General features: G+C 40.0%; 4 protein-coding genes across 6 annotated transcripts in view; 1 reads left to right on the top strand and 3 right to left on the bottom strand.

The window, feature by feature from the left end:
* The window catches only part of si:ch73-138n13.1 (calponin homology domain-containing protein DDB_G0272472), a 34,764-nt gene extending 33,091 nt beyond the window's left edge, over positions 1-1,673 (bottom strand). For all 3 annotated transcript variants that reach the window (XM_046034478.1, XM_046034479.1, XM_046034480.1), the window contains exon 1: positions 1,407-1,673. The gene's annotated coding sequence lies outside the window, so the exon portion shown is untranslated. The remainder of the gene's footprint in view (positions 1-1,406) is intronic.
* Positions 1,674-3,031: 1,358 nt separating this feature from the next.
* Positions 3,032-12,269, bottom strand: rnf10 (ring finger protein 10). Its single transcript, XM_046035880.1, has 17 exons — positions 11,731-12,269; positions 9,935-10,119; positions 9,579-9,784; positions 9,406-9,496; positions 9,105-9,289; positions 8,795-8,931; positions 8,149-8,303; positions 7,769-7,897; positions 7,387-7,636; positions 6,237-6,370; positions 5,916-6,033; positions 5,711-5,812; positions 5,469-5,606; positions 5,270-5,361; positions 5,061-5,118; positions 4,267-4,431; positions 3,032-4,154 (listed from the first exon to the last, which is right to left on the bottom strand). Exons 1-17 carry the CDS (start codon positions 11,894-11,896, stop codon positions 4,081-4,083), a joined length of 2,385 nt encoding a protein of 794 aa, XP_045891836.1. The 5' UTR covers positions 11,897-12,269; the 3' UTR covers positions 3,032-4,080.
* Positions 12,270-13,135: 866 nt separating this feature from the next.
* pop5 (POP5 homolog, ribonuclease P/MRP subunit) lies at positions 13,136-15,977 on the bottom strand. The gene is made up of 5 exons (XM_046035885.1): positions 15,610-15,977; positions 15,385-15,527; positions 14,274-14,423; positions 14,080-14,163; positions 13,136-13,725 (listed from the first exon to the last, which is right to left on the bottom strand). Exons 1-5 carry the CDS (start codon positions 15,627-15,629, stop codon positions 13,616-13,618), a joined length of 507 nt encoding a protein of 168 aa, XP_045891841.1. The 5' UTR covers positions 15,630-15,977; the 3' UTR covers positions 13,136-13,615.
* A 6-nt stretch (positions 15,978-15,983) lies between these two features.
* Positions 15,984-22,025, top strand: unc119.1 (unc-119 homolog 1). Its single transcript, XM_046035884.1, has 5 exons — positions 15,984-16,349; positions 18,065-18,178; positions 19,276-19,384; positions 19,518-19,690; positions 19,813-22,025. Exons 1-5 carry the CDS (start codon positions 16,136-16,138, stop codon positions 19,923-19,925), a joined length of 723 nt encoding a protein of 240 aa, XP_045891840.1. The 5' UTR covers positions 15,984-16,135; the 3' UTR covers positions 19,926-22,025.
* Positions 22,026-22,519: the final 494 nt, after the last annotated feature.

Raw genomic sequence — 22,519 nt, 5'->3', positions numbered from 1 at the left:
ACATTTAAAGACGTTAACGTAGTATCAGACACATTTGATAGATATCTAACAGGAAGCACATGCAGAATGACGGTAAGGGCACGGGGTATGCCAGCACGGTGTTTTGGCGCAGTGACAGTAGCCAAAGCGATCAGAGTCAGTGACCTGGTTCAGCCAGTTATACAGAGGAAATATCATTTCACAGGCAACATACAACTTGATGTCCTCTGATACAACAATATAAGCAGCATAGTCTCTGTCAAGTGAGTTCTAACAGCTTTAAATTACAATCCTCAAACATGCAATGTACGTTGTCTGCTGTCATCCAAGAATACTTCATGCTTTGTATAAGTGAAATATTATTATTATATAAATATTTATCAGTAATAATGAGGTTTTTCTTGGAATCAGAAAGTACATAACAATAAATTAATCAAGTCTGTGACAGGGAAAAGCACAACTGAACATGAAAATGTGTTGGATAACCAAAAGGTCGGGCTGGGCAATAAAATTATAATAATTATCACAATATAAATTTCCTCACAAACAATGTAACACATGTTCGATAAATGTTTGATTTAATTCATTTGAATGCCGCAAAAAATTAGCACTTAATTTTTTCCTATTAGGAAATTTGTTTTGAGGAAAATCACATCATAATACTTTGGAATGTTAGTAAGTGTTTGTTCTGACATAAATAAAAGTTTAAAACCACAATTAACTATCTGGTTTCTTCAACTTTCACTCAGGAGCAAAAATCAGCCTTTAAACCTGAAAGAAATAATGATTTTACATTTATCGTGATAATTATCAACATCAAATGATGTTAAATTTTTTTCCATCTTGTTAACTTTTTTGGCCATATTGTCCAGTCCTACCAAAAGGCTACTTAGGTTTAATGTGTACCTGTCAAATTTCTACAAAGACCACAAAATAACACAATTACAATACATGCATGTGATCAATTAAGAGATGAGAATACAGATTATTTGCAGATTCAAATCAAACAGTGGCTGATTTTTATTAATCAATTACTCTGAGGTAATTTAATGATTTTCTATAATAGCTATTATAATTAAAATCAACCTGTCCAAGTCTAGAATTTGCACCAAGTGTGAGCTCTTCAGCCTGCTGCCTTGTAATGTGGACAGTTTAACTTACCCGGCGTCCCGTAACAGAGCACAGGTGGCCCTGCTCAGACCAGGAGTGAATTTAAAACACAATAACTACGCGATTGAATGAGAAAGTTGCAATCATAGAGTTCAAAGTGCCTTAATGGATCCGGAGACTTGAAATTGAGGGAGGAGGAGGAGGAGGGAGAAAAGATGAACGCATCAACAGCTTGGTAGCTAGCAGCTAAGCTGAACTCGCAAAATGGAAAACACTTGACTGAAGTCTTTGACTGATCCGAACCGGAGACAACTTACCAAAACAGAGAAGTCCGTGTTGCCTCTTCTCTTGTCAAAACAACTTCACACGCATCTACCCGACCTCGCGGAGTTATAACGACTCGTGACACAGTTGGTTAACACTTGGGCTAGCAGCGTAGCTAACTTAGCTGGTTTAGTTAGCGAGCCGACTGGCTGGCTACCCCGTCTCAGGTTGCAGTGTTGTTGACAGGCTGGACTAGAGACAAGCCGTCTGACTGGTTAGACACCAGCCGCAAGTCCGCCAGCACGAGGACAGGTGTGTTCCGGTTAGTACTTCCAAAATAAAGTGGAAGCACAAACTGAACTACCACAGGAGCAAAGCAGTTATTTGAACCTCTCAAAGCAGCATCTGTGCTCACAAACTATTACCGCAGATTATCTCTCAAAACATTTTGCGCAAAGAATCAATTAGGAGTTTCTGAAAGGTGCAAAAATGTGCACAGTAGGAAATAGGGTAGTACGTTATAATAAAGTAACACTGCACTAAATAAACAATCAGTTTAGATCATTATAATTCATTGATCAATAATGAGAAATGTCTTGGAATAAATTTAATTTAAATATATAGACACTGTGTCTTTTCAATCTTTTTTTGCAACTTCAAATTGTAATTTTTGAAATTTAGAAATTTTCCAGTGTTCCACTTTCATCCCTTGTATTGAACATGCAATTTTTAAAATTAATTATTTCTGTGGCTGCCTGGCTTCCCCACACCCAAGAAGAGTAAGCAAAGACTTTTTTATATTGTGGTTGAGTTCAGGGTTTTATGCTGTATATAGCTTTGTATATATACACATTTATTAAGCTAAAGCTTCTCCCTTTGTTCTACTATATTTTATACATACGCACTGTCCTGCCACATGTAACTTTTAGATTATGGCTTATTGTTTGGATGAACTTGAGTAATGAATGTCTGAACACTTTGCAAACCCTGAATGATACTGCAGTTTTGCTCCTCTGCTCTACTTTTTTGATAGCGAAAGTGATTTCAATGCAATAAGAAACTAAATAATTCCAATTTGGCTTTTATTAGATTTTACTCCAATTTTCATCTTAGTCGAGGAGCCAAAATAAACCCTCGGTGCAAAAGCACCTCACCCTGACTTCCGGTGTGATGTTGAGCTGAATGCGGCTCACTTGACGCACATTTAACATGCTACACTGAAAATGGGATTACCCCATCTTAGCTATATATATATATATATATATATTAAAAAAAATGTCTATTTTCAGGTGTATATACACATATTGGGACTAACTGCCAGTTTCAAAAAGTTTAGTTAATACCTGTGAATGTACAGATCTATTGTCTTATGAACAACAAAACCCACATAATCCATGTATTCCATCAGCTTTCTGCATTCAATGTCTGGACCTGCTCCTAACCTGGTATTAACCCAGGTATATATTGGCTCTGTGGCTGGGATAACTTTATAATTAAGGGATTGTGATAATCAGGTCTGTCAACCGTACCCTCATGTGGCGGGAAGTAAATACTGCATCTAAAAAATGGCAGCCAGTGTCCTAATTTGATGGTGACTTCTAGTGTTTGACCTTACCAAACAGGATCCTTCACAGTCCTTGGTATTCGCCAATTGCATCATCAATCAAACACTCAATTCTTTGGTTGTGCATATTTGTTTATTCATTTCAACAGACTAGTTATGTTCACTAGTCTATAAACTTGCTCCAAAGTAAAGGCAAATTAAAGAACTTTCCAATAAAATAAATTTCCAATCCACTTTTCTTCAGGTTCCACAAGCATTCTTCAAATGCCAGCAATTCTCTAACTTCACACATTTTAAACACTGAAATTAAACTGGGGGAGTAAAAGTTAGTAAACAACAAGATGACAGAAGGAGGAGAAAAGTGCATATTTATAGTTTAGTCTGGCAGAATATACTGGAGCTCAGTTGAACAAACATACAATATCTCTGTAATACAATACTGTGTTTTCACTTCCTTACAATGGTATGATGTATTCTTGTTATTACAAAATACTAGGGCATTGATCTCAAAGCAGCGATCCCCAAAATCTAACATCTTGAAGGGCGATGAAGTGCTAGCCCAAATAATTTCCTACGATAAACACTGGAAAGAAATCAGAGTTTACTTGTTTCCATCTGTTCTAAAGGTGAAGTTCAGACTGATAACGTCCGAGCACTGAGTAACCTGGAAAGATTTAAAGGTGCAACGTACCTGCAGCTGGCTGACTGCTACTTTAATATAAAGCACCCTAGAATTATCTTATCCATATTACTCTTGGATCCTGATGCAACGCTCAGCGTGAACTTTAGGAAAGTTGGACATCATACAGCAGCCAGATAGCATCGGCTATCTGGAAGCCATGGGAAGCATGAATCATTCAGGATATAATAGCCTCTAGGCTTGTTTTATCATTTGCTTTACCTAAGCATCAAATGCTTTCAGTGTGACAGGAGGTTGCTGTAAAGTTTTGAACAACGAATTCCATGTAAATGAAAATGATGGGCACGCCACCTAAACTGTGGACCGAACCCAGAGAACACTGACTAGAAGCAGCATGAACTTTGGCTACACACTAAAACCTATTTCTATAGCTTATAGTTCCAAGAAAGCTCTGCATGGGAGTAAAAACACATCAGTGGAAAGATCAACTCAAGAAACAAAATGATTAAATTAACTTCAGTGTCTACTTTGTGTGAACCATGGATGTGCTAAACAGAAGTTTCTGCTTTTTCTTCTTCTTCTTTCCTCCTTTCTCATCTGAAAGACAAGACACCAAAGATGAGTGCAAGTCTCAGAACAAACACTTTAGCTATAAAAGAAAAATCCAAGGTGTATTTACTAGATACAGTTAAATCCACAGATGCCAGACCTGGGTCAACAACAGGTTGTGGAGAAGAAGCAGGACCATTGTCCAGCTGCAGAAGTGCCTTCTCAAAGGCCTGGCTGAAGGAGTTCTGAAAGCTGGGCACGGGAACTCGGTCCGAGCCGTCGCTCTCTCCGTCGCTGTCTGCTGCTGGGGGAGCAAGCAGCTGATCTGCACGGCACAAGACACAATACTGACTTCAGGAAGCCTTAACTGAGTAATGCTGCTCAACAGCGGAATAAAACAAGTTTTACAGGAAATAATACACACCAACGCCAGTAATTTCTCCCACACACACACTTATCAGAACAACTTGTACCAACTGACAAAGAAACACACAGTACAGAGAAATCTACAAGTATAAGAATGTATTTAACCGCAGCAGCAAGGTTATTTGTTATGATAAATTGCAACAGATATCTCAAGAGTTGAAACTAAAATACTGACTTAGTCGATTAACGTCATTTTACAAGGGACAAGCTGTTGTCAAAACTCAAACAGAGGAACAGAAATAAGGTTAATTTATAAGTTTAAGTTGAAGGTCATATTGCCGAACCATAAGTTAAGTACAGAGCTTTTAAATCACACTGCTTTTAGTTTCTTATGCATAAAGGATGTATGAAAATTATATAGACTTATTACTTGGCCTCTGGGTTAACTTGAAGCAACCTCAATTTAGTATTCAGTTAATAGTCTGATGCAAGTTTTGCATGTTAAGTTAGTTACTTCTAAATTAAAAGTTTTTGGCTGTTAAAATTGCGTCATTAAATTTCAACACAAAATCTACAATCTTGCACTACCTTTCTTTGGAGTGATCCTGGGCCCAGCATCAACTCTGGCCTTCCCATCTCTTAGCATCTACACAGGACACAGTCGGGGTCACACTATGTCAAGTGTAAACATTATGTGTGTGTGACAGTAGCACTTTAGTTATATGATTCATTCCCCCCTGTGACAAAGGCAGTTAATAATGTTGCTAAGCGGGCATTTGTGTGTTTGCCATACACACCTGTGCAAAGGACATACAGTGGGAGTCGTCCTCCACACTACCAACAATGGGTGAAGAGCTTTGACCATTCAGACTTGGGAATGTCATCCCATCTAAAAACAACAAGAGGGATGCTCAACTCAAACGCTTCAAGCCGTAAACAGCCGGAGATGAAACTGCCAGCACTGAACAATGAATTGCAGGAAGGAGCTGCTCTTACCAGAGGAAGGGCTGCAGCTGAGGGGTGAAGCGGGGGCAAATGTGAAGTCAGGCTGAACTGGAGGGCTGCTGTTGGGAGGCGGAGACCCGAACGCTGGGAAATGCTGAAGGTTCTCTAATCCAATATGCACCTCAGGATCTGGGGGGGGACATACGAGTGGAAACACAGTTACAGACCCTTAGTGTTAAATCTCTCAGAGTCGTGTACATGTTTCTGGAAGTAAAATTTTCAGCTGTACTTACATTTACCCTGCTTCTTGTTCTCCTCAATTTCAATCCGCTTCTCTCTGCGTTTCTCATCCCTCACTTTCTTCTGCCTCAGGCGCTTTCTCTTCTCCAAGTCATCTAGTAGATTGGAGGAAAATTAATACAATCAGCAGTTACAGTCTATGAAATGTTCTTGCTACAACTGTAAATCCTGAAAACAAAAAGGCAAAAGGGCTCTAACCTGCGAACGTGTCCAGAGTTTCTTTGGACACGATTGGCGGCTCTAGGGCTAACTCACAGATGCTGAACTCGCATGTGAGTGGCAGATGAGCCAGATAGCGATGCCTACGACGGATTTCCTGCAACACAGCCATGCGTGAAAAATCAGTTAAGTGAAAACTGTTTATGGTTTCTATACCGGTAAAGTTAAACTCTAAGCCAACAGGATACCAGTTACAGTAGATTGTAAAAGCAGCTTATGAGAGGAAAACACTGCCTGAAACGCCTGTCAAGCTCTGAAATATCTGACCACTACGTGATTTGTGTTTCCTTGTTTGCTGACCTCAGTCACCGTCTGCCCCACAATCTCCACCACTGTGGCAGTGATGGAGTCCGGACTGGCCTCCAAGCTGCCGTATTCACGCAACAGACAGCGTACATTCACAGGATGCAGGAACATCTGCTGGCAGTCGTCAGCTGGAAGGAGAAACATTGGAGAGGGAGGAAAAAGGTAATGAGACAAAGTTTGAGCCAACACTGAAACTAAACAGGCTTCCTGCAGGCTTCTATGACTAATATGTACAAGATAGATTTAAAGCATAATAATGTTACTCAGTTCTGATTTTTAACAACCAAGCAGGATTAGTCAGTTGTTGATGGGCAGCTGATTTGTCGCATGTCTGCTTTAGCTAGATTTAACTATCTGTTGTTGTTTATTTATCCAGCAAGTTTGCAGTTCACAGTTTCCTCAAACCCCTACATGGCGTAGGGAGGAGTGCATGGAATTAGTGATGCCAGTGCAACACTGAAGCTTCGATACACGCTTCAAACCCCTGGACTACAATCCTATTGAACCACTGCTTCAAAGCTTGCTTTGGTGCGAAAAAATAAATAAAAATAAAAATCACGTGACATGTGACGTCCGAAGCAGCAACTGCTTCACTTACTGAATGAATCACAGACTGGTTCGCGGTCCAGTCACGTGATTCACTGGCACTGCCTCGATCGTCTCGAAAGCTTTGAGTGTTGTGCTCCCCATCTAACACATTCACCCCCTGTCATAGTTACACAAGCACATCCAACCTGTGCCATATTTCCCAGCACTCTCTCCTCAATAACAAAATACATGCATTCATCAATCTTTATTTGAACATGATGTTCAGTCTTAAAGTGTGTACATCAAATAATTTTCAAAGTAAATATACTTTAAATCCAAGGGTGATTCAAGCAGAGATGCTTTATAACTAATGGTCTTTTCTACAAAAGTAAAGTAGTTTCATCATCACTGCTCATCGAGGGGCGTGCGTGTATGTAATTAAAAGCCTCCTGTCCACCAGCTAGCCTGTCTAATTTGCCTGCAGCCTTGAACTTCGCCAGGAGAGGTCACTGTAACTGAAGCTTCGAGTAATGAACCCATTTTCGAAAGAGTTGGCTCAGGTGGTTCGGTGCTTCACAAAAGCTTCATTTGCCTATCACTACACTGAATTACCCACCTTGGTAGAAATAGTAGTAGGGTCCATGCACCACACCGGTTGAGGGGCGGCCTGGCTCTGCTTGGCTGGTGGGCTTCTCCTCATCAAGCTGGGGCTCTGGTGCTGCATCCATCATAGCTTCTGGAGGCTCCTCCAGCACACACTCCAAAATACCTTGAGGGAAGCCTGGCAGCTCTGCAGCGGCATCCTCTGGAACCTCCACCACCTCCAGCACCTCGTCATCAAATGCAGAGGAATACTGCAGCACAGGCTACACAGGAAAGAGACTGATCAGTAACATACGCCCAAAGTAGAAGAAAACAACTTGAATCATTTGATCCCATCACTAATACATACAAAATAGTTAAACAAGAATGTTGAATGAAAAGATTTTTAGACTCACCTTGGTGCTGCTGGTGTTAGTGACCACTTCCTCCACAGGAGAAGAAGGTTCTTCCAGAGTCAGAGAGGACAAGTCAAAGCCGTCTCCTGGGTTTGCCTTCTGCTGCTTGAGCAGCATTTCCTCTCGCTCCTAAACCATAATGACACACAGCTGATCAGCCTTCAGATGTTCAGGGTCATATTCTGAGTGACAAAATAGATTTTACTTTCATTTTACACTCAATGGCATAAACACTTGCTTGTTAACCGCTATCAGCGTATTTCAGTATTTCTTTTCATGTCTGTTTGATTTCTATATTTTAAATGCACTTGTTTCATACAGTGATTTCTTTCTTCACTGGCCCCTTTTATGACTACAGACCGGCATGTAGCTTTAGTTACCTGCAAAAGACAAAGGGCACTCTGGATGAAGCAGCCTTGGGCGTCCTCTTCCTGGCTTAGCTGAACCTGCAGGACAGCCTTATCCTCTGCCACCAGGTTCAGGACCTGCGCTGGGGAGGTCAGCAGCAGCTTGGAGTACGGGCTGAGACACGCATCTAGGAAACACGACATCACATGATGATGAATGGGTATTTTATTATTTGTTGCCTTTTCATCCCCTTTAGGAGTTACACATGTATATAACACTGAAAATGGTTTTCTTGTATTCCTGTCTACAAAATACAATAGTAAATCTTCAATTACAGTCCAAGATACACAAATTCAACAAATCCCAGTGAATTCAGCGCAATTTGAACCAATCACTGAAACTTTTCCACAAATTTCATTGCAGTTTCCTGCAAAATCTTTTCATTCAGCAGCTTCTCAGTTTTCACTTATTCCCACAATTTCATTGCTAAAAACATCATTTTCATCACAATTTAATCGAAAAGCTGCTGCAAAATCAGGCATTTTAAACCGCGATAGTCACTAAAAAAAGGCCCACGAAATCCTGGAGGGTCTGACATAAATCAAACTGTTTGGGGACATAAACAAATCTGTATGCAGAAGTTGCTATTCAATAGAATTACATTAAGCCATCTCTCACCTCCAAAGCGAACAGGCTCCTCCACCTTCACCCACTGAGAGCTAGGCATGGCCACCAGAGCCCCCTTCTCCCTCCGCATCAGGCGCATGGTGATTACATCACCTGCCACATACTGCCTGGTCTCCATGGCAACCACACTGGAACAATAAGAAACAAAATGTTAGAAGTAACTGTCGAAGAATCCCGACCGAACCAAAATTTATTAAACTGCCTCCATGTGAAGGCTTCAGTCTTTTACTTGTTAAGCTTTTTTTTCTCCCCCCTCAAATAAATATTTACTACTACAAAGCTGTATAAATTTCTTCTTTACCTCTTCAGGTCATCGGTGTGAACGGCCTCATAGCAGATGGGGCACTTGGACCAGCTCTTGTCGCTAAGAGAAAGGTAGTGCAGCATGCACGGCCAGCAGAAGATGTGTCCACACCGGGTGATGCGGGCTGCCAAAGGAGGGTAGAGGCAGATCGGGCAAGACGGCACCTCGTGACTGTAGATGCGCTGTGAACGTACACAAATGGGATTTTAATGACGTGCATCAGTATGTAAACCAATGTGGGCTTTACTTCTTATACAGATGCACTGGTAGCACATCTCCAAAGATAATAAGCACCCACCACTTGCTGCACACAGTCCCAGTTGACCAGAGTGTCTGGATCAGTGAAGTGAGCCTTGTAGTCCTGGTCATCCATCACCACAAACTGGCAACTGAAACACACACTGTTAGCTGACCGCCACATTTTCAGGCTCCCTATTACATATAATGAACTGTTAAGGAGGGGCTGCTTACTTGGCCTGCAGAAATAGCTCCTTGTTGAAGGGCTTGTGCTTGTGACCCCATTTGTTTCGGCGGCCCCAATAGGAGTGGCCACCATCTCCGACGCCACCATTTCCTCCACGGGGTTCAAAAGTGAAGTTCAACAGGTGGTTCAGGCTTATTTTTTTCGGTCCAGCAAACTGAGCCGGGCTAAACTCAGCCCGGCGTGTCTCCGCTACCTGGAGAGGCAGAAGTGGATAAGAGTCTGTAGAGTATATTTTAACTTAAAACTGATGCTTCAAAAGTTTTCTTTATTACTCACATTTTACTATTGTACTTGTTTATAGTTTTTTTTTTTAAAAAGGAGGTGACCCCTTACGAATACAAACCTCCTCACGTCGTCCTCCACCTGCAACTCCATACTGTCTTCCTCCACCTCTCTGAGAGGGTCTCTTGTCAAAATTCTTGCTTTTCTGTGAATTGGTGCGGCGAGGGCCTTGGAAACTGTCAGTTTTAGGAAATGAGGGCTCGCGCTTGCGGCTGTAGCGCTTAGAGCCTCCATTATTTTTACCTTCTGAAATAAAAATAAATAAAAAAGTATTAGCTACATGAATACAGAAATATTAATCATTCCATAAAGTCATCTTAATTTTGATTATGCTTGATTTGTAAGTTGTTAACCAGAAAGTGCTGAAAGAATTAAGTGATCTGTGGGGTTTATTGTAGGCATGTGAGTAAAATGACCCGGAAGTATCTAAGTGGCGGTCGTGTCAAAAGCTGGTTGAATTCTTATACTCTAAATGCTCAGGAAAGGCGCTTCAACACTTCCTTTCTTATCTGTTTTAGCAAAAAGGACCAACACTGGACAACCCCTTTAAGAAAGGAAAGGAAATAATGCCGTCCCAGCATTCCTTGCAGAGGCAACATTTAAAGATCATCACGATCCAGAACTTATCGAAATCCTTGCATTAATTGGCTGAGCTCCAAGAACAAGGAATTTCATAACAAAATACTACATACATAAATGTTGTTTTGCATTGTGGAATACACTAAAATTGTATTTTCTCTACTTAAACTGTATAAAAAACATTTAACGCACTAATGCCAGGAACCTCGATATATTTATGTCTGAATATAATTCGCTCAATTCCTTATTTTTATTATTTTAATGTCTCATCTTTCTCTACTTGTATGTTCCATTTTTTTTCAACATTTTAATCCTGTTTTTAGAATTTTTTTTTATTTTCAACAGTATTTATTTTGTTGTTCCTTCCAATAAATAACTGACTGTTAAACATACCTTATGTGTACATTAAAAACATCCTTTCTTCAGTGTGTGATTCTGTGTGGGACAGAAAAGGTCTCTGTTCTTATCGTCCATGCAAAGCCTAGTGTAAGTGCAGCAGTTGTCTTTTCCTTTTCATGAGGTTCTCCATCGAGGTCAAGAAAACATGTTTAGGAAAGGACATCGTAGGTACGTGTTTTGACTATTTGACTGCAGCCTTTAGACTCTAGAAAAGTAATTTAAGTGGATTTATTCACACATGAGATGTCAACTCAAGCTGTCAGGGCCCCGAGACTCTGGAACAACCTGCCAGCGTCTTCTTTTAAAAATGAACTTTTATCGGAAGGCATATCCTGATTTCATCTGAAGTTTTTTTATTTTTTACATAAATGAGCTATTAATTCTAGTCTTATTTTTATAGTCTGTTCTACTTATTTCGGGTTTTCCATTTTTATTTGTAGTCCTCATATATTTTGTCTTTAATGTTGGTGTTTCCTGTCCTTTCTGTCCACCCTGTGTATCTTTTGTGAAGAACTTTGTACATAAATATAGCTATAATTATTATCATCAGCATCATCATGAGCAAGCTTGGAGATAAAAACTTTTATTTATGCAGAAATTGATCGTTAAATTGTGCTAATATGTCTGTGCATCCACGCATGTGACACCAGTGGTGCATATAATAAGGCACATGGTATTACAAACAGTGTGCACCTCTTAGCTGCAGTTTGGGGGGTCAAAATGTTTTGACAGCGACGTCAGCCAAACAAGATAAACAACCTCCTGCGCTACTGCTAGGCCCCAGCAGGCCACAGGGCAATGTTTAGCTGAAAGTGCACAGGCTGGGTTTGACATCCTCAAGGGACATTTATATTGTGCAAGTGTTTATTTCTTATTCACCTGTTTTGGGTTTAGTTTCGCCCGGTGTTGGGCCTGTAGAGCTGGAGCGGGGCGGAACCTTGGTGCTGCTGCTGCTGTTGGGGTTTTTCTCCATGTTTGTTGTCTCCGTGCGGTGAGTTGTGCTGAGGCCGAGCTCGGGGCAGAGAACAGTTGAGCTCTCTAGCATCAAACAGAAAAACGGAGCAGGAAGGCGGGCTGCAGTGAGTGCGGGTCAGGCGGCGAAGGCCCTGATTCATTTCTGTCAAACGCGGAGACTCCATCACGGCGACATCTTGACAATAAAACAAACCCGAGAAAAAAAGAAGAGACACGATTTCGGCGTCTCAAGTTATGGAGGCTGTTGGAAGGGAGGACGAAAGCTCGCCACACGGGGCCAAGACCCCCGAATTTAAGGTTTTTTACTCGTTAAGGAAAACAAAATGCCTTTAACAAGGCGTTAAATGTTTTCCACAATCTGGAAAACTTGTCAATTTTAAGATTTTAACCAAAAAAATACCTCCGTTCCTACGAGCTCGCAGTAATGGCGACGGGTCGCCAAACAGAAGCCTGAGACCCGGATGTTGCTTATGCTGCTTGCAGATCAGCTAGGCATCATGGGAAATGTAGTCGTAGTAGCGTTGTCAGCCATGAAGGTACAAAACAGGTAAAGTTAAAATAGGTAAAAATATAACTCTGCTGATTAATTGACTGATGTTTCTTATGTTGCCTACAAATCAGCTAGGCACTGTGGGAAATATACTAGTTTTGGCAGCTATGTAGGTAAAAAACAGGTAAAAATATTTTGTTATTTGACTGTTGTTTCGTGTGCTGCCTACAAATCAGCTAGGCATTGTGGGAAATGTAGTCGTAGTAGCTTTGTCAGCCATGTAGGTACAAACAGGTAAAGTTAAAATAGGTTTAGTAAAAATTTTGTTTGATGTTTCTTAAGCTTCCTTCAAATCAGCTAGGCATTGTGGGAAATGTTGTCGTATTAGCTTTGTCAGCCATGTAGGTACAAAACAGGTGAAGTTAAAATAGATTTAGTGAAAATATAATTCTGCTAATTATTTCACTGATGTTTCATATGCTGCCTACAATCCAGCTAGGTATTCTGGGAAATGTAATCCAAATAGCTTTGGCTGCTATGTAGGTACAAAACACGTGAAGTTAAAGTTGGTTTAGTATAAATATAAAACTGTTGACTTGAGTGATGTCTTAAAAACACAGTAGCGAACCAAAGCCAAAAAGGTTATGCAATATCAGCTGATAGATAGAATGTGTGCATCTTTAATAAAATATGTTTACTAACTGTATACCACCAATTTTGTTAATGTTTGGATGGTGCACATAAGTGTGTGGCAAAGTAATTTTTAGGACACCATGACAAACACATTATCTTTGAAAGTAGTGCTTTTATTTAAAAAAAAAAAAAAGTAAAAAAAGAGTAGCACAAAACAGTATAAATAAAAAAACAAATTCATTAAACCATAACTATGTTTCTTCAGAATTAGGCCATAATCTTTTTTGTGCTGTGTGATTTGTTTTATTTTTTGTGACACTTTTCCAAAACAGCCACAGGATTGTAATTCTGAGAGTCAAACAATTGAACTGACTGTTAAACATTATTCATGCTGACCATCAGGCCACAATACCAACCCAAATTATTTATGAGACAAACATTATGCAATGTGTCCCTCTGTTGAACACAGGCATACACTCAGTCTGTTTTCTTTAGTAGCAAATCCACGGAGCAGCTGCAGTAAACCACCTTTCCACAGAGTCGGGTATGCACTTGCTGTAAATGCTTCACATCTTCTTTTCTAATCAGTCCCTTAACAAAAATAGTCAGAACCAGACATCCAAGGAGAATTACACAACTGTTGCCTTTTTCCTGCATATTGTGAAGTCAGTCTTCTCCATCATCTTCCTCACTCTCTGATTCATCTTTAAATGCTTCCTTCTTTCCTCCGATGAGGGAGCAGTTAAGAATTGATTTGCGAACCTGTTTTCTTTCTTCTGCAAATGAACAAAAGAGAAGTAACCAGTGAAACCAGGCATTTTTTCTGTGTCCATCTTAAATTCAATGTCGTGCATTCAAATCTTGTGGTCTCCATTAAACTTCAGACCACAATACAAAATTAGATAAAGGACCCTAAATTAAATTAAATGCTTCAATGCATCCTGTAAGATGCATGTTCAACACTGGTAAACATTTAGTTTTATTATAAGTTATTATTATAAATCTATTTATAAGTTAATATCAGCGAGTTAAAAAACATGAGCAAATAACTAAATAAATGGACAACAACCAACTGTAATCACAGAGTTCAGTATAAATAATATTAAATGGCATTCAATTAAATCCTTTACCTTCATTTTTACATTGAGGGAGCATTCGGTGGAGCTGCTGGGTGTTGTATCGGATCAGAAACTTCTGACATGTTCTTATTGTTCCTGGAAAGAACAAATACCTTTAATTAGTTTTCAATTAATATTTAACATGAAAAAAAAAATATATATATATGTCTGATTCATTATGATATGTATGTTGATGTTTTTCTTACCTCCCACGTGCAAACAGTTCAGGAAACAAGGGATTTTCTGCCCGCGGGGTTCAACACTTGTAATGAAAGGTAATGCAGACCATAGGAGTTTGTAAGACCTTTTGGGGAAACGCAGGAATACTATGCCAGTGTGCGCATTAAGATACTTCACTAAAAAAGGAAGAAAAAAACAGAAATATAAGAGCTCAGTCAACAGATAATATCCTGAAAGTACCGTGTAATTGGTGATTAATTGTTAGAGTCGGGACCAGTATCATCCCCTAAGAGGAACCTTTAATATCCTCTAAAGAGATAGAAATGTGGACCTGTGAACCTGCTTTTAATGTGTTTTCAGGAAACCTAAACAGATTAATGTTACTTCAGCACTAAAGCTCTCCTTATGTATCTTACAAGCTGTGGTGGACATTTATTTAAGTAATGTACTTTACTTGAGTCCTGTAAAACTTCAATTAAAATGCCTGTAGTCCCAATTAGATGCCTGGTGGATATGATTCATTCTGATTTACCGGTATGATAAATACAGTAAAGAAAGCACTGACTCCCTACCTTTGAAGCAATCATAAAGTCTGAATATGTGTCCATTCTTCGATTATTTATATTCCTTTAAGTCTATAAGGACAATCAAAATGATTTTTAATAAAAATTATTCCAAGTTGAAACAACTATGGTAACATTTGACTTTCATCTTTTCTATGGTCGGCTACGACTTCGCTCTCCACTAATTTTTACACAATATTCATACTGGTTTAATAAACAATTTGATAGCAGCCTATTTCCCATCTTTGCTGAGCAAGAGTTTTGTGGGAAAGGAATTAAAGGTCCCAATAAAAGATAGGCAGGGTGAGTTCAGTGACTGAAGCAAATAAAACCCAAGCAGTTAATTTAAGTTTTTATACCAGTTCAATTGATGGTACTTCTACCTCACCAAATGTTTTACTTTGTTTTTACTTATTACTTTTAACCTATTTTACCAGCGTTGTTACTTCTTACTTTGCAAATTAAGATTTTACATACATTACATATGATCCGTATCGGTTTATAAAATACGATTTAATATCCATCTACATGTTTAATAGACAGGTATCTAAATACTTCCTCCACCACTGCTTACCAGCGAATCTGATGCTGCAGAGAGCCGCCCCGTAGTCCCCGTGTGTGCGGGCCACCGCTGCCTTCACTGCCGCAGCAAGAGCTCGGTCATCCAGCAGCAACAGGCGGCTCTTGTCCGAAACGTTCACTTCGCACAGTAAATACCTACCGACAGAAGATTAACAGTCAGACATCAACTGTAAGCACACGCAATGTGAGGACATAGTACACGAAGAGCACATTTTACCTCGACTTCGCCCGCACCATGGCTGCAGCTCCTCTCTTCTTCCGTAGGAACTTCCGTCAACAAAGCTACCTGCTAGCGCCGCACGCTGGACGTTAACAACGACGCTGGGTGCATTTGATAGTAGACACCGCGCCGCACGGATTTGTAGTCTGATCATCAACGCTTATCTTATCAAGACTGTCAAAAACACCGACTGTTAATATCATTTCACAAAACGGAAGAGATGACCGACGGTAGCTTGTGGACTGGATGAAATGGGCTAATTTAACCTCAAAGCGTTCTTGCAACACATTAAATTAACACACGCAAATCGGGCCGGTCTGGGCTTTAAACCATTCACACCATCTCGGTAACTATAACAATCTCCACCGTTCACAGCCAATCACAATCTCACTTTTCCGTCTCCCACACACGTTTTACGCCATCTTGAAATTACACCCGCAGTTTGTGGATCCGCTCTGAGACCAGAAAGCACAACAACTCTCTTTTCCCCTCCTCCGTTAAGTTACCGCTGCTGCGTCCCGGTATGAACAGAAACAAACCGGCACCGAAAGTCAGCAGAGGACAGACGGAATCAGACACCGGCTCGGAAAGAAAGACCGGCGGAGGAATGCTGAAGAAGCTGAAGTCGAGGCGCAGTCAAACGGATAAGTGGCCTGTGGTCACGGAGGATGAACTCCGGGCTCTCGGGAGAGAGATTTCCCCGGACCATGTCCTGGGTCTCCGGGCTGTCACGGAGGGTAAGCTATGTGGACGCGTTACCTTTAACTAAAAGAAACGGTGAAATCACACCGCACCATTCTCTCTATAATGAAATGCTAATTGTGGCTAAGTGACTACTTTTAATATGATCAGTAAGTCCACTAAGTTAGCGTAATGAATACTGAATAATTATCTAAAATTGGTCAAACAGATAACAGCATTTGTCTAAACTGTATTTCTAGTTAATTATTTGGCGTTAACCTAAGATGTAGGACTTTCCAGGGGCGCAGCAAGGAATTACAGCCAACCAGAAGGGATATTTTTCTGGCCCCCCCGGTCCTTAACTCATTTACTCATTTGGCAGATCGCTTTTTCCAAAGTGACTTAAATTCAGTGTAAGTTACTCAGAAGTTACTTTTTACTTATTACTCCTTAAAAAAAACATAACTTATAACTGGGTATTAAAAATAACCTGTTACACAAATAGCTGGTCGTGCAAAGTTTACAACGGACGGCAATGTTTTTGCTTCTTAGACTGTGACACAATAATGGCAATACTTACAGCTGTGGAAACAACGTTCTCCATTCTTCCTTTAGCTTTTTAGTGCATTAACGCAGTAACAAAGCGTTACTTGGATCAGTAACAATAATATTATTACTGTCTGGAAATAGTATTCCCTTAAGGCTCATGCAGACTACACGACTTTCAGCCTCGGCTGATCGCCGTGCTACAAAACTTAGCATCTTGTGACAGGAGTCGTGGCGTTCACACTACGTGACTGATCTGTGACAGGGGGTCACACACTACCCGAGCTGACAACAGCTGTGTTACCCGACGCTGGTCTCCAAACCACGTTTTGTCAAGAAAACACATGTGAAACGGGAAATGACGCGAACCTACAGACAAAACGGCTGTTGTTTGTTATTATAAAGATACCAATTATGTGTAGTGTGAACTAGGCTGCTAGTTACTGCGAAAAGTAATATTATTAAAGGGATGTGTTACTGCCCAACACTGCTTACATTTGAGGAATAACATACAGGAATCAATACAGTACGAGATCTACATGTAAGAGCGGCGTCCGTTAAATCAGCTGTAACTGATTATTTTTTTGCCACTTGGGCGAAGACGAACAGGTATAAACACAACATATTGTGATATAATGAAGACATTTGCCGTTATGTTTCTTTCCATCTGATGAATGTCTGTTCTAAACTAAACTTTTAACTTTGTTTTGGTCTCTACCTACTTGTGAGGGAAATGGAAATGGCTTCAAAACAGCTACCTGCTGCTGCATTACACATACTCATTTGATCCATGGTTATTATAACATGGTTTATTACCGCAGCTTTAAGTAATTTAATTTCCCTTTGGTAACCCCACTAGTAACTGCCCTGCTTGAATCCTCTGAGTCAAACCCCAGGGTCTGTTATTGGACACCCGGTCTACCACAGTTGCAGCTAATGCCTAACGCCTCCTATTGTTTTTGGCTTTTTCCCGGATCAGACAACAATGGCATTACTTCTCTCTCACACACTTTGTTGAAAAGCTGGAAGCCCGTGCCACGGCATTACTCACCACTATTGCAAGGTGCAGGAGCCAGAAAACAGATACTGAAACCCTAGTTGCTCATTGAGTTCTATCTTTTAACTTCTATTGGTGTTTTATCTTTTATTTTGTGACTTGCCTCAAAAGTATTGGCAAATCTAATTAAATGTCAATGTTTGTCTTAACGCTCATTTCACATTCCAGATTATCTTTGCAAACCTGAAGACAATATCTTCAACATTGACTTTACACGTTTCAAAATAAGAGATCTGGAGACAGGAACAGTGCTGTTTGAGATAGCCAAACCTCCGAACAGCGGTAAGTGACATATTAACTTTTGTTCCTCCACCAAGCTCAGTTCAGTTATAGCCCTCAGGTGTTGTACGGTCAACAGAGCGCTGTTATCACCAAGCATGACAACGGCAGTGTTTCCCAGGGGTGTGCCGTGTAAAGCTCTCAACTCATTGTTATATACTCTCGGTTATATTTATCTCCAGAAATATTTATATAATAGAGCAGTCAGTCATTCTTATTACGTCCCTTTTACTTTGTAACATACATTTAACATTCAGATTTTTTTCCAGACCTTTTTAAACATCTGAATCAGATTAATTTGCCACTGCTCTTACAAACCTGGAAGCAGCTTTACCACTGCTATTTTAGAAAGATAATTTAAAGCAATAACATGCAACTAATAACAGAATATGTATCTTTAAAAATAAAAGTATGTTGATGCATTTTTACTAGGGTATTTTACAGTCCATAAAAGTTGCACTTATCTGCCAGGACCTTCAGTACGTCAACAAAGCAGAGACTACTTCTGTTAACATTCCTGGACCATGGCAGACTGTAGCAAATCAAAAGTTTGGCTTTGCTTTACTAAAAAAAGAGAACAACGAAGCAAAATGCAACACCTGCAGTAAGGAGATTTGGTGCAAGGGAGGAAGCAGCTCCAACGTGACGAAGCATTTACTTCCACACGGTGTGAATCTGAAGGAACGCACCGTGTTCAGTGTGTCGCGCTCTCTCAGATACAGCTCACGCTAACAGTAGCAACATCTCACACTCGGGTACAAAACACAGGTGAGCTGACATTCATTTACAGTGAAGGGAAACGAATATCTACAAATTATTCCAGTATATATTTTTCTTAGATACGAGTCCCCAGAGACGCCCCTCTAGTATAGACTCTCCTTTCACTTTAGCCATGAAGGGGAAAACGAGCAAGGAGGAAGTGGCACCGAGCGTTGACAAGATTTGTGGTGAAGGGGTTGGAATCAAAACTGAGATTCTATAAGAACCGGATTTGATAAAATTGAAACCATACCCAACCCTAATTATTACACCTTCATTGTCTGTATTGCCTATCCTGTGAATACTGGATGCCAGTTAGCTAAACATGTTTTCTGTATAAGGTACCGTGGAAGGTGAAGAAGAGAGTGGAGACGTAGACACGAGTTCAGGGCGTTTTGTGCGATATCAGTTCACACCAGCCTTCTTAAAACTGCGTACTGTTGGCGCAACGTAAGTAAATGACCCCTACATTTTTGACTAAAAATAGCAGAGAGAATAAAAATCGAAATCAACTTGTTTTAAAACATTTTGTTACAACCGAATTGTAAATGTTGTCTCTCTTGTTTCTGTTTCTAAACCTCAGTGTGGAGTTCACAGTGGGCGACCGGCCCATCAACAACTTTCGTATGATTGAGAGGCATTACTTCCAGGGACGCCTTCTCAAGAACTTTGACTTTGACTTTGGTTTCTGCATTCCCAACAGCCGCAACACATGTGAACACATTTATGAGTTTCCGCAGCTTCCAGACGACCTCAGTGAGTCTTTTTTGGTCAGCCACGAGATGCTGTTGCATGCATATTTTCACATAACAATCCATAAATTCATTCATCTTGTTCATCATCCTTCCTTCCTTCCTTCCTTCCTTCTCCCCTTTCAGTTCGACAAATGGTGGCGCACCCTTATGAGACCAGATCAGACAGTTTCTACTTTGTGGACAACAAACTCATCATGCACAACAAGGCAGACTATGCCTACGATGGTGGTCTGTAATGCCTAAAGGGAAAAATGTGTGCAGTATTTCCCAGGGGATTATTTCGTGGATCACCTAATACAAAAGCTTCCTTTTGGGGAACAGAAGTATTCTTTCCTTGGCGGACAGTCCCTACAAACGTGAATCAACGGACCGCATCTGCCTTCATATAAAATCATGGATCCATTCATCAGTACCTCATAGAGCTCAGTTTCTGGGACTCTCGAGGAGTGTTCTGTTAGATATTTCTCCTAGTGAAGCATTTTTTTCTGATCTTTTCGGTTTGTCATACGTATCATGTTACTGCTTGAACTCTTTTGCCTTAAGTTTATTGCAGTCTCTGCTGGAAAGGGACCCTTTGAGTCACAGACCTATTGTGGCAAAGTCTTTAGACTTTAGTTATAACTTTGTGTATTAAGTATGTAGACTTATCAGTTGCTGTTTATTTGAAGTGACAATTGTGTTTCCAATATGGAAATTGCGAGCATTAACTAGATGTTTTACAATATTGTTAGGTCATATATGATCATGTAATACTAGTTGACATTGTTTGAGTTTCATTCTTCCTTAAATATATTCTATCAGTTGTGAGTTGGGACTGTTTGTGTCATCTATTTGAGCTTGGTCTCAACTTTTAGGCTGACCAATCTTCTCTTTCGTAGGACCTCCTTTTAGGTCAAGAACGCCGTGAGCTCTTCTCATGATCCCAGGTTACATTTTGGCTGTCGACTGGGAATCTAGTGTTTGTTTTATCAAACTCTGTATCCTCTACACACTGAGATACATAAAAATGGACAAGCTAGCAGCAGACTGTGCTTTCTTTATATGCCATCCGTGTCTGATGATCACATGGATATTAAATCCCTTGAGGTCTGTCTAACTGGTATGTTTGGCACGACAGCACTGTGAATCCCACTACTTAGAAGCCGAGATGGGCCAACAGTGTGGTATACCTATTAAAGCGGTTACTGGGTGTATTCTCTGCTGCTCTGCGCTCAGGTTCTCAGTCCTACCAGTGACATACCACAGTAGCATGACAGTGCAGAGTGATGTAGCTTGGTAGTTCCTCTATTTTTAATGAGGCAGTAGGGTGGATGCAGAAGCTGACCTGTTTTTGCCCTGTTTTAAGGACTATACTAGTGGTTTTGCTTTGTTTACTACAAATGTGTACAGTCCTGCAGTAAATCCTGCTTTAGTTGAGCTCGCAGTGCTCATTTTTTTTGGTGACTGTATCAGAGAGGGTGTGGATTTGATTAAATGGACATTTAAGAACCTGTGGTGCTGTTGTTCCTGAAAGGTCCATAATAATAATAATAATAATAATATTTCTGTAATTAATTGAACACACTAACAATGAAGACTTTCAGAATGGTCTCTGCTTGAAAGGTCATTTCCAGTCTAAATATCCACTCTAATTAGCTTTGATTTTTATATTGTACAGACATGAATGGAAATCAGTGGCTACCTGTGTGGCAGGAAATAATTCTAAAACCCTTGTAAATGGTCAGCTTTAACACTATTATGTAATTCATATTTAAATCATGCAAAACCACTGGAACAGTGTGGAAGTCATTTTTCAATGCACAAATGATCTGTGCTTCTTTTTACTGTATATTGTAACTTCAACCATGTGCCTTACATACAGGTCTTTTATTTTTATGTAAGGGCTTTATGTTTGTGCGTCATAATCTGACCATCTTTCAGTACTGCATTGTGTGAAACAGGGTGTGTTACGGGGGCTTCTTTTTTACGCTCATCAAACTCCATTATGTAGCCCATTAACAACCAACGAGTGTGATATCAGGCACGCACTTGGACAGCTGTGGCCTTTGCTCCGTGACACTATACAACCAACATTTTTTTGCCATTTGGACTCGATGGATGTAAATCAGCATGACTGCTGGTTTGTAGCTTGTAGGTTTGTACATTCTTTTGCCATACAGTATGAGTCAGTGGTTAAAAATAAATCTGATGATCTAAATACCTTTCTAATACACTTTGTATGTCTGCACAAAAAGAGTGTATGGACTACTCTTTTTATGTTGGCGGATTTTTACCAATGACACATTCATGTCGCATCAGATTAATTGTAAATAAAAACATCTGACTGCAAAAAAACATTGTCATTGCAGTCCTAGTGCTGATTCTAATATGTCGATTATCAGGGGGGTTAATTGAAGTGTAAACAAAGCAGGTGATCTGATTATGTGACCTGTCCAAGGTATGTGTACCTCACGAAAATGGAGCAAATTCTTCTGACATTCTTAAAGCCACACACTTTTGGATAGTTGTTGCAAACTAAATATGATCCCATTCTGACTTTTCGATATGACATGAAAATGGCATCATGTTTGTTTTGTCATTTAATTCTAATCCGCACTAGTCTGTGTTGGGAAATCTAAATGTATGACAGTTTGCACAGCTTTTATCTTTGACTTCCTCTGTGAGTCCAGTGAGGATGTAAATAGACTAATTAGACTAATTTTTATTATTTTTATTTTTTACTCAGATTTAGTCTTGTTCAAACAGTTTGTTTCTCAAAGTTGTATGAAGACAGCGATGAATAAAAACTATATAATATCTTGAGTAAAAAGGCCTGTTGTGTGTCCACCCT

Source organism: Micropterus dolomieu, linkage group LG21, assembly GCF_021292245.1.
Source record: "Micropterus dolomieu isolate WLL.071019.BEF.003 ecotype Adirondacks linkage group LG21, ASM2129224v1, whole genome shotgun sequence".
Taxonomy (NCBI): Eukaryota; Metazoa; Chordata; class Actinopteri; order Centrarchiformes; family Centrarchidae; genus Micropterus; species Micropterus dolomieu.
This window is presented reverse-complemented; position numbering and strand designations above follow the sequence as displayed.

Coding starts and splice junctions, on each gene's coding strand:
- rnf10 (XM_046035880.1), bottom strand. CDS start 11,896: ATGCTAGAGAGCTCAACTGTTCTCTGCCCCGAGCTCGGCCTCAGCACA. Junction 6,034..6,236: donor TGGGGCAGACGGTGACTGAG/GTCAGCAAACAA, acceptor GCTGTGTTGCAG/GAAATCCGTCGTAGGCATCG. Junction 5,607..5,710: donor GAACAAGAAGCAGGGTAAAT/GTAAGTACAGCT, acceptor GTCCCCCCCCAG/ATCCTGAGGTGCATATTGGA.
- pop5 (XM_046035885.1), bottom strand. CDS start 15,629: ATGGTGCGGGCGAAGTCGAG. Junction 14,424..15,384: donor CTGCAGCATCAGATTCGCTG/GTAAGCAGTGGT, acceptor TTCCTTTTTTAG/TGAAGTATCTTAATGCGCAC. Junction 13,726..14,079: donor CCCTCAATGTAAAAATGAAG/GTAAAGGATTTA, acceptor GTTCATTTGCAG/AAGAAAGAAAACAGGTTCGC.
- unc119.1 (XM_046035884.1), top strand. CDS start 16,136: ATGAACAGAAACAAACCGGCACCGAAAGTCAGCAGAGGACAGACGGAA. Junction 16,350..18,064: donor TCTCCGGGCTGTCACGGAGG/GTAAGCTATGTG, acceptor TTCACATTCCAG/ATTATCTTTGCAAACCTGAA. Junction 19,385..19,517: donor CTGCGTACTGTTGGCGCAAC/GTAAGTAAATGA, acceptor TCTAAACCTCAG/TGTGGAGTTCACAGTGGGCG.